The sequence below is a fragment of the Channa argus genome, chromosome 7 (genome assembly GCF_033026475.1).
Source record: "Channa argus isolate prfri chromosome 7, Channa argus male v1.0, whole genome shotgun sequence".
NCBI lineage: Eukaryota > Metazoa > Chordata > Actinopteri > Anabantiformes > Channidae > Channa > Channa argus.
The window spans coordinates 13,272,527-13,283,521 of NC_090203.1; the positions used below are offsets into that span (position 1 = coordinate 13,272,527).

Sequence of the window (10,995 nt, forward strand, 5' to 3'; positions counted from 1 at the left end):
TCTCCCTGACAAAGTTTTAAAAAATATAGAAAAGTAAAAGAGCAAGGTTAAGGGAGACGCCTGTGGAAAGCAGCATGGTTTAGTAATAAAGATAAGGGAAAGGGAAGTGTTGGTGGTGGGATTAAGAGGGAATCTGTTATCAAATCTGGAGGTAAATAAGCCTAGCAGCTCAGTCATGTCTGAGAGCAGACCTGTGTCTGCTGTGGTGCGCTCTAGTTTGTAGAGAACAACATGCAGACTCCACGCTATGTGGGGAGAATGTGAAAGTGCCTGCTGCCATGGCAACAAGGCAGCTCCACAGTCTCCATTCCTCATTAAGAAAGATGGGTGGCAACGTGGCTGTAGCTCAATGGTGGTGTAGCATGACACGTTGAAAGAACCCATTGAAAGCAAGAGAGTTCGGCAGTTAATGAAAAGAACATAATGACAGCAAATCCACCCGCCAGGTGATACTGGCCTCACCTTTCCAGTTGTCTGAATGCAATTTTAAAAAGTGTATGAATATAACCAATTTTATCAATACATAATGTACAATTAAGGCTTAGAATATGTGTGCGAAAGATTATCACTGAATTAAAATAAAGGAATAGTTGGGGGCTGCCCAAACTTTAAAGTGACCTTGAACACAACCTTTGCGATACATTTCTAAAGAGGAACATGAATTTGGGGAAAGCTAATATAGTCCTGGTACTTTCTTTAAACATCAGCTAATGTATTTTAGGGCTATTGTGAGGTCAGAGTCCATTATTGATGTATTTGAGGAAATAGTTGTGTATAAAAGGCTACAAAAATTGGCTTTGATGTAATCTGTTTCTTTAAACTCTATGGTGATTAATCATTGGTTTGGAAATGTTTTGGTAATTCCTGTTTTTCCTACACAACTTTGAAAAGTGCCATATTATTCATACAATAGTTAAGGCAGTGGTTACTTGCTGTGGGGGAGAAGATCGACCATTTAATCAACTTCTTATATCAAATAATTACTATTAAATGTGTTTTACAAGCAAATGTATAATGTCAGCCAAAAGTATAGACATTTGATAAGGATAAGAGATTTTTTGGCACGATAGGCAGCAAACAGATGAGTTAAGAGTCGTTTAACAGTCTGATGTTTTTGTGGTTTTACTGTAAAGCAAATTCTCTAACTCTGTTTCATGTAGATCCTGTACATGTGGTGAAAGCCAAATTCAGCTGAACAAAACAGATTTCATCCTGAGCCCAAGTGCCAAGACTCTTTTCATTCAGCTCAAAATAGAAAGACTCTGCTTACGCATATCTTCAGAACGTAGTTTAGGCAACTATTGGGTGGGAGTGATTTGTGGAGGAGGAATCTAGCCACTGAAGGAGCTCGATCGTGTGTTGAAATGCATAAAACAAATGAATCAGAAAGTGTGTGTGTGTGTGTGTGTGTGTTTGTGTGTGTGTGTGTGTGTGTGTGTGTGTGTGTGTGTGCGTGTGTAAAAAGTTAAAAAAGAAAGGCAGCACAGTTCCAGAGGCAAAGTTATTGTTGGTTTTTGATGATACTTGTCAAAGCTAATGAACACCATGACCTGCCTTTGTAACATTACATTTAATAACATATATGTTGATGAGGTTGATGAGCAAGGTTACAACTACTCAAAGTGGATCCATGTTTATTCCTCCATGCTTGTTTCACATATTGAAATCAGGTGAACATATGATCACCTCAGTGACCTCAGTGACCTCAGTGACAGCCTGTCCACTTGCCCCACCTACTCTAATGCAGCGTCATTACCTAGTCTACACAACAGAGGGCAGTATACAGTTTTACTGACATTAAAGCTGCAGTACACTGAACTTTGTCTGTTTAACTCTGAAATTAACTATAAATTATTATCTCATTAACTTTGAAATTGAACTCATGCTTTTCTGTGGCTGCTCACTAATGAGAACAAGAGAGCATTTCTTTTAAATATGTGTACATTTTTATTCCTGAATATTCTTCCGGGCACAGTGCTGGTGGGTTTGGAGTTTTGAAAATTACTTCAATGAAAATGAAACAATTCATCTTCATAGACTTTAGACAAGTCTCTGAAACATTTTGAAAGCAACACTGTGTTTTTACAATCTATAGGACACCTGGAACAGACAAAACACCCACCCTTTTCTTTCACATACTTTAAAGCTAGTTTAATGAATTAATCTCTAAACATTTCAATAAGTTACTTAAATGTTGTTCAACCACAATTAACTTTCATTTACCTTTTACCAAACGTGTGATAATGGCATTGTGACCATATAGGGCAGTAGAATCAGTATGACTACATTAAGTAAATTATGATTCAAAACATATTTTTTACACCCTTAGGAAAAGTGTTGAGAACTATACCTCACTGTCTCCTCTGTTTTAAAATCTGTTGAAATCATTATTTTTTAAATAATGCCACTGCTGTCAGGTAAATGTAGTCTGCAGCTACTGGGTCAAATTAGTGGAGAGCTGGCACCCCTACCCCCCTCTTTCTCCCTCTCTCTGTCTCGAAGACTTTCCAGGGTATATTCCAAATATATTTTATGTCAAATTCTACCTTTGTTTTTCACCCTACATATAGTGGATTTGCAGCAAATGTACATAAAGCAGTGTGTTGCCTAAAACCAACACAAATCCAGGGAGAGAAAAGGTTGAAATTCTCTGCAGTAACCAATTCAGCCACTGTGGTTGTCTTGACAACTCAAGCCTTTTGCTGCCTTAAGCAGAACTGTATTCAAAAACACAAAGACCCAGAAACCTATGTTATGTCATAGAAAATGGTATGAATGCTGTACTGCTCCCCCCTCAGCACACATACACTCACACAGTCTGTCTTTGTGCTTCATCACTCATCTTGAGTTTGTGCTTGCCTCATACTCAAACCTATTTTTATAACAAAACATGAACTCCAATAGGGGCAATGTACTATTTTGTAAAATGTGATTATTCATGTTAAACTCACTCTTACTCATTCACTCTATTAGAAACCAATTCTTTCATATTTTATTCCTGTTGTGAAAGGTAGTAAATCTATATTAAACTGTGATTTGAGGATGAATATTTTTAAAGAGTTGCAATCTCTCAGCATCGTTAAACTTTCCAAGACGTTTCATTCAATGCTAAACACTGTGTTCAGATCAGTTAATGACCTCAGTATATGTACACATTTAAACAAAAAACAATCTCAAAAGCCAGTGTCTTTGCAAATGCGTGCATATTTATGTATGTGTCCTTACACTCATGATGGGCTTCGTGGCATCTTAGTGTTGATGCCGGCATTCATCTCCCTCCCTAGTCAACAGGTCTGCTCTTCATCACCAGCCGTCTCCACTCAGGCAGAACCCAGCCAGCCTGTAATTACTTATTCCGCTTGAGAGGAATACCAACAGGCACAGACACCCAGGAAGAAACAGAAGCAATGCTGAGCAACAATTTAGTCCATAACATCATTGCACGACTTCAAAACCACTGGAGCCTGCTGCTGTGTGTCTCTACGTTTCTGTGTGTGTATGTGTCTTAACAGTAGCAGCCAGTTGTCATTTTGGAAGCTCTAATGAGGAAATAATGACTTTAAGGACATAGACTCATCATTCATATTGTAATTCACTTGAGCCCAGACTGTTTATCTCATCCCTCTGGCCTGTATGTGGCTCCGTTCGACACAGACACATGGCTGTCAAGGAAAACTGTGAGCCTTCCATGCTGCCTGTAGATGACTCCCTTGTTAAAAGAGCCAGAGACGGTGGCAGGAACTCAGGCTGGACACTTCACCAACTCGATACCGTATGGCATGCCATGTGTCAGCAAGGGACATGATTTTTCATGCATGGCATCAAACAAGAGACACAGAAAATGGGGGGAAACAAGCTGTCAATTAAAAAGTAGACTGTCATTCAAAGTCTGAAGTGATATTCAGTTGAATACAGTCAGTCATATGATGAATGGCTTGTAAACAATGGACCTTACATTGTATTTACAGTCAGTGTCACACAAGGATGATCTACTGTGATTAAATACAGTGTTACTGTTGCTACTGGTTAAACTACTTTCAATTCCTGCTATTTTGAGTAGATTGCATGAAAACATGCCATAAATTAGTAATTAGTGTCAACGTAAGGTTTTCCCAAATTTCCCTCCTACACATTCTCTTTGGATATAAACCAAATTATGTTGTTACTACAAACATGCCTCGACTCCAAATAGAAGTACATCCACTTATCAGTACACAGCACAGTATAGTGAAGGTGGTGGGTACTGTCTGCCCACACTATTCTAGGCCTCTGTAAAGCTCTTCATTACTATGTGTTTTATTATCCCATTGCCTACAGCGATGGCATGGCAGGAGCATGGAAAGGGGGGGCTTTGTAATCTGGGACTACCATCTGTGGCTGTCAGCTGAAGCTGCCAGTTAGTGGGCCTAATACAGTCACCACATCAGCACTTGCCAACAATTGGAGCTTCCAAAATCCCCTGCAAGTATTGTGACATGCCAGAAAACTCCAAGAACAGGAGAAGTGAAAAAAAGTTGGCTCAGGTTGTTCCTTAATATAGAAGACATATTTAAGTCATGAAAGATGAATTGACTAAGTTTCTGTGTTAACCATACAAATAGAGAGCTGATTTTAGTTTAAAATGTAGTATGCAGAATTGCAATCCATTAAGCTTATTCTTCTCATTGCATCAACCGTTAAATGTCTGCATGAACAAGAACTGTACACTAGATGGAGCCACACTTAAAAACATTTAAGACTGTCTTCAGAATCTAATCACCTTTGCCTTTCCATTTCTTTAACAACAAAAACACCTACACAGAGCCTGTATTTTAGTATATATACACATTATAAATAACAGACATGGTTTGAGAAAATATTCAGACTTTACTTTTTTGCACTTCGGATTTATGGAAATATTTAATATATTTTTTGAAAATATCTTCTAAATGAATCATGAAACCAAAAGAAGATACCACAGAAAACAATCATGAACTGCCCTCTTGCGGTCTCTCCACAAACATTCTATGGGTCAGACTTGAGCCGAAGCCACTCCAATGTTGTTTTGGCCGTTTGCTTCATGTCACATACAATCTTAGATGAGGGGGTAGTAGGGGGAAACAAAGTGAATTGGTATCTTCCAACATCTGATCTATTGAACACACCTTTTGCAGATAATCAGTGGTGGGTAGTGCATGGTTAGTCACAAAACAAGCAGATCGGGGGTCCTTGAGGACCAGGATTGAGAATCACTGATTTAAGCAACCACAAACTTAAGCAACTTGAGGAGCCACATGCACCTTTGCATGGATTCTGGCATGTATTTGTACAACATTTGTAACATTTGAGTATTTCAATTGATGACCATGGTGGTGAAGAGTTTAAAATCTCTCCTAGGTCTCCCATAGCTTATCACCAAAGACATAATATACAACAGCACACAATGAGTTCAAGAATTTTACGTTAAGAGAACATAGCCTCATAATTTGTATCATTAGGTATCAGACATAGCAAAAAAGCAAGAAATTAGTAATTTAATTTAATTTTTAAATGCAAAAAACAGTTAATCACATAAAATGCATAATACATTATTTTTCAATTCACACACATGCTGTCATAGTACAGTTGTGTCCAGGTTTACATTTCCCTTCAATACAACTGAATATAATTTTAAACCAAAGAATTTCAGCTGCTAAAAAGCTGAGCATTGTGCCAGAGGTCAGAAACTCAAAATAGACAACATCTTAGGACATTTTATAAAAAGAGATACTGAAGGTATAGTCTCATGTGTGCATGATTAGCAACTTAAATACTGAGTAATAGGAGACATTCGTGAAGAAGTGGCATATACCATCATTGTTCCTGTCTTGAAAACAGGCATAAATTTGGCACAGGAACAGATTCAGAAAGTAGCACATAGACATACATGCAGAAATACAGTATGTGTCAGAGAAAGACCAATTCCAAGTTATATGAAAGGAAATAGTCAATACTGATGTGTACCAAATGATCTTCCAGAATCCAGTGCTCCTGTGTGTTCAGATGATACCTAGAGAAACACAATGTCTGTGTTCTGCAGGCATTACAAAACATCACACAGTGCCTGCTCAGTGGTATTTTAGGACTATTGTCTGGGCTCTTCAACATCATCTAGCTCTGGACCTCTTGACAACAATTGTACCAGCTACCATATCATAAACAGTCCTGTTGTGCTGAAAAAACAAAAGTGTGATGAAGGCTGGGAAAAAAAAGGCAATTGAAAAGTTCTTGTTCAAGGCTCGGACAGTTGATCTGTTTGGGAGACAGAAACGTAGGTTAGAGCTAAGATCCTACGCTATGGTTGTGTTCACTATGAAACCAGTGGGGAAAAAAATAAGTACTCACGCAGATAGAGAGACATTTGTTGCTGGAACTACAAGCACCCGGTTAGGCTGAACCAGAACTGATGAGTCACATGTAACAACTCGGAGTCCAACAAGAAACTTCCCTGGAGTGGCTCCTCCTGCTCCCCAAATACACACAATCTGAAGAAAGTAATGTGAGCTGTCAATTAACTGCATAAAAATGTAAAAATAAAAATAAAAAACTAATAAGATTGAGACACTATTTTTACCCACATTTCCTGTATTACAATTAGGAAATAAGTGCTTACCTCATAAAAACAGACTAATATCCGGTACACAAGTGCAACAAGCATCATTTTCTGTAGTTCCTCCATTGATGTGTCCTCATCTATTTCTTCCACAATGAAATGCATGGCAAACTTGGAAACATCCCTAATAAAAAAGTATATTTATAATAAATAAATATGTATTAGACAAAAGTGGCTCAAATCATAGTTTGGTTTTGTGAAGGGATGGAAAATGCAGACAAGGCTTTACACAACTAATTAAATAAACTCACTTTATTCCACTGAGGTGCATAATACTGATGATTATAGTTGCTTTGATGAAAAACAATATAAAGAAATCCACCATCTCAGCAAGGAGTCTTTGGAGAGGTGAAGGAATACTATACTCTCGTCCTGATAAAAAGTAGAAATAGAAAAGAGGGTTAAATTATGTACTAGTGGAAACTGTCTGACTAATTATGTAGTATACCTGTTACAAGCTTTATTCCTGGCACTGAACAGTAGCCTTTGAGACAGGCCTTCATGTTAGTGGGGAAAAAGTGCTGAAAGTGGAGCTGGGTTCCATAAGATTAGTGTTGTGATTTTTCACACTGGAGACAGAAAATCAAAGGTCTATAAAGTTGCCGCACGGATAAGAGCTCACTATTCTGTTAGATCTTCGTAACCATCTCCTTTAACATTTTCCCGTCATTTAAAAAATATTCTAATCCAAAACATGAAACATATTTCCACATACTTTTGGCCATGCAGTGTAACTGCTGAACGGGAAAAGGCTCGGTTCTGTTTTAAACTCTAGAAACTATTGCAACCAGGTCACAACCTGCAGCTGTTACGGTACCTGGTCTCTGTGCATTTCCATTCTCCTGCGGCTGCTGCTGCTGCGGGTGCGTGGGCACTGGAGCGCCTCCTGCGGCCTCACCTCCCCGGCTGCTGGCAGGGGTGACGGAAGGTGGATAAGGCGACAGTGGAAAACCAAAGGGGCTATTACACCCGTTTGGGGAGTTAAAATCAACAAGTGTCGTCGACACATCGCTGGCTGTCTGTAAATTGTAAGGGTAGGTCATAGCCGACGCTGCCAGCCAGCTTTGCCAGTTGACATATCCAGTGTAGTACTGCCACATCCACGCCTGTAGTTTCTCACAGTACACTGTAGTGGGGCGACTTTCACCGAAGTCTTTCCTGGCTTCGACATTGTTCTGGTTACCTATGCTTTGGCTCTCCTCGTCAACGAGTGGCTTGACTTTCTTAGTACTGTGTTTATTCTTTTCCTTATCGACTTCCATGTTTGTTTTTTCTTTGTCGGCCATATTTGATGATGGCGTCGCGTCACGTAAAACGTCTTTCCGGATCATTCCATGTGGAACCTAGTAGAAGCATTTCCAAAAAGAAAATGCACTGAATGCTGCGGCACTAAAATTATTTAATGTTTTGATTTTGCTGATACCAAACGTCGCCTTATATACTGGTTAGACAAACTTCAAAGCTAGTCGGCCTTAAAAACTTCAAAGGCATTTATGTGATTAATTGATGAAATCATCGATGATGTAATCGATTTTCCCAAAAACAAAGCCGCATACAAGCTATAATGTCCCTTACAGGCTGAACGTTGGCACCAGATATTACTGAATATTAGGACGTTACTGTGAAATGAAAGATCTTTATGACAGTAATTATATTTGTGTATTTTTCAAAGTGTGCAGAACCCGTTTCTCAAAAAACAGTGGAATCGTCCAATTGTTGCCTTCCATTCCATGAACCCGCCGCAGAGGGGAGACATTTCCCAAGATAGTTTTAGAATTTGACATCTGAGCAGTTTCATGTAGAAGTCATACAAACCTATTAACATTTGAAGTCATTTATGTGTGATAAAAATTAAATCACCCATTCCAACAGAAATAACCTCTTCCAAGTGTAGTAGGAGGGACTTGTTTAATACACACTACAGTGTAATAGGTCAAACATTTTACCTTCTCGGGTCATTCATTTGACGTGGGGAAACCATTTCAAAGCTCCGCTTCCCAAATATACGCTTTAGTGCCCTTCCCAAAAAAAAAAAAAAAAAAACTCCTAGTTGATAATTTCTATAAGAAAAGCACCCAAGAACATATGGCATAGTCCTATATGGCACAGAAAACTTCCACTTACCAGAGCCATTACCCAAGCACAGGCATTTATTAAATCCAACTTTGGTGAGCCTCAACCTCTTGAGCCAGGAACTAAAAAAAATAAAATTTGCTATTGCCAATACACCATGTTTGTTGATCAAAGACAAACTGTTGGGTACGAACAGGGTCACTGCCTAAATGCCAGGCAGGAGTTTTCACCTACAGTCTTATGGCTGCCCTAAGACCCTTTCCTTGTTTGGGAATGAAAAAAGTTTCACTTTAAAACCAGTTAACCCAGAGGGCATACCTCCCATAAAGCCCAAACTGTACTGTAAGGACAAAGCTGATTTTGACATGCAATTAAAACCCTTACATTAAGCCCATCTCAGTAAAGAAAACACTTATGAAAAATTGCAAGCTGAAGTATGAGTTCATAGTTTATTAGCAGTAGCTGAGTGCATTTGGTGTTGGCACAGAGGTCCAGGCTGAACCTGCATGTTGAATTAAGCCTTCTCATATGTCCTCAATGCAACAACGTCATCCATGACACATCTCTGTTGAAAAAAAACAGTCAAGCGTTAGAAACCCCACATTGTAATCTAAAGATAAGCCTAAAGAAAGTTCTGGGCAAATTGGGTTTAACATTTGCCGTGCACTTCGCTACTCACAGCCATTAGTTTTCCCTCTTGAATCTCTCGTTCCAGGGTCGTTGTCTTTCCATCCCACGACTGTTTCTGCACAAGTTTGCCGTTCTCAAAAGTGATGACGGTCTGCAAGACATGTTGGGCTGCTCAGAATCAAGATGGTACAACTAAAACCTGATCTTTGAGAGTCTATCGTGTCTACCCACCTTGGTCTGTCGGCCGTCCGCAGTAGTCTCGTCGAATTCTTCGTTCAGCGTGAATTTTATCTCTGTGGTCTTGAACGTGCTCTCGGACTTCATTGAAATGACGCCATCATTCACGCTAATCACCAGTTTAGGCTTCACCATGTTGCCCATTTGCCGGGTAGCGAAGCCTACACCTGTAACACATTCAGATCTGGTTTAGAATTTGTAATATCAGTTAGCTACTACTAATGCTAATACAAATTGATCTGTTTGCGGTGCTAAAAGCAAACGCTCAGTCTCGAACCTGCAGATTTTTAAAGGCATTCTTAAAACCTTCAGTATCTTACCGAGTGCCTTCATGTATTCATCAAAATTCTCGCTGGCAGTAAGAGTCCAGGTTCCAACAAACTGATCAACCATGATGGAAAAGACGAAGCGCGGTCTCCAAACGAACACAAACTGTTTCAGAAGTTCCTGAATCAAGGTGAAGGCGGAGAGAGCGACTGATGGAGAGAACTTCATATTTGAAGCCTGGTTGATCACGCACTTGATTCATGACAACCAATCGGCAGCTGACGCCGTGGTTGTCATGGGAACGACCTGATTAGGGGCGTGTGTCTAAATCAGATTTGGATGAAGTTGTGTAGAGTGAAATGGGAGTTTAGAGCAGGTGCGCGCACTTCAGTAATGACAGAACCAGGTGTGGCCAAAAAGAAAATGTACAAATTAAACATCTCATCAATAATTATTTTGTTATGTAATGTTACATAGCACATAGCCTTGTGTTTGTGGTAGGCCCAGAGCTATGATTAATTAATTAATAAGCCTATAGCTGATGAAAAAGCAAGTATCTGTTTAATCAGATGTTTAATCTTAAATGTCATATTTCCTGTTTCCACAGTGTAAAAGATGGTCTTCATTGTTGAATAGTAAGGTTAATATTTTGGATTGTTAGACCAATGACCAATGATTATCATAAGTATAATAAATAATAAATATAAAAAATGACAAAATTATCTGAACTTAATGTTTATTGAAAAAGTAATCATAAGATGAATCGATTATTATATTACCACTGTTATGTAATTGTTTTATTCATATTACTAGAAGGAAAAAGTGATATTCACAAATTAGGAGTATGAGATTTACAAATAAACAAATTAGATCATCTTCAAATGTGGTTTTCCCTTTAGTTGCAAGTTTTACTGAAAATGAATTATTTATCCAACCCACTTTCCACCTCTCACAGCACTATCCAAATTATTGGTCGCTGTTATCTGAGGGTAGATCCAACATGTTATTGCTGAGCTTTGATGTTAAAACTCATCGTTAATCTTGTCAGAAAATTTTCCAAAAAACATTTTACTGACTGAATTTAAATTTTTATCTTTTGATTATCTCCATTAAACATGAACCCAGGATAACTGCAAGAGGGTCTTGGTTTGGGCTGC

General features: G+C 38.7%; 2 protein-coding genes across 2 annotated transcripts; both read right to left on the reverse strand.

The window, feature by feature from the left end:
- Positions 1 to 5,498: 5,498 nt before the first annotated feature.
- On the reverse strand, positions 5,499 to 7,946 carry LOC137130901 (protein FAM8A1-like). The gene is made up of 5 exons (XM_067511569.1): positions 7,449 to 7,946; positions 6,883 to 7,003; positions 6,632 to 6,755; positions 6,364 to 6,503; positions 5,499 to 6,270 (listed from the first exon to the last, which is right to left on the reverse strand). The coding sequence occupies exons 1-5, from the start codon at positions 7,915 to 7,917 to the stop codon at positions 6,126 to 6,128; spliced, it is 999 nt and encodes a 332-aa protein (XP_067367670.1). The 5' UTR covers positions 7,918 to 7,946; the 3' UTR covers positions 5,499 to 6,125.
- A 1,193-nt stretch (positions 7,947 to 9,139) lies between these two features.
- LOC137131057 (fatty acid-binding protein, adipocyte-like) lies at positions 9,140 to 10,124 on the reverse strand. The gene is made up of 4 exons (XM_067511851.1): positions 9,892 to 10,124; positions 9,566 to 9,738; positions 9,384 to 9,485; positions 9,140 to 9,269 (listed from the first exon to the last, which is right to left on the reverse strand). Exons 1-4 carry the CDS (start codon positions 10,064 to 10,066, stop codon positions 9,219 to 9,221), a joined length of 501 nt encoding a protein of 166 aa, XP_067367952.1. The 5' UTR covers positions 10,067 to 10,124; the 3' UTR covers positions 9,140 to 9,218.
- Between the last annotated feature and the right edge of the window lie 871 nt (positions 10,125 to 10,995).

Bases quoted from the DNA above. Each gene is read 5' to 3' on its own strand.
- LOC137130901 (XM_067511569.1), bottom strand. From the start codon at position 7,917: ATGGCCGACAAAGAAAAAACAAACATGGAAGTCGATAAGGAAAAGAAT. The intron at 6,756-6,882 runs GTGAGTTTATTT...CTTTTTTATTAG, and splicing joins ATGCACCTCAGTGGAATAAA to GGATGTTTCCAAGTTTGCCA. The intron at 6,271-6,363 runs GTGAGTACTTAT...TCTCCCAAACAG, and splicing joins ACAAATGTCTCTCTATCTGC to ATCAACTGTCCGAGCCTTGA.
- LOC137131057 (XM_067511851.1), bottom strand. From the start codon at position 10,066: ATGAAGTTCTCTCCATCAGTCGCTCTCTCCGCCTTCACCTTGATTCAG. The intron at 9,486-9,565 runs GTGGGTAGACAC...CATGTCTTGCAG, and splicing joins CGGACGGCCGACAGACCAAG to ACCGTCATCACTTTTGAGAA. The intron at 9,270-9,383 runs GTGAGTAGCGAA...TTTTTTCAACAG, and splicing joins AAGAGGGAAAACTAATGGCT to AGATGTGTCATGGATGACGT.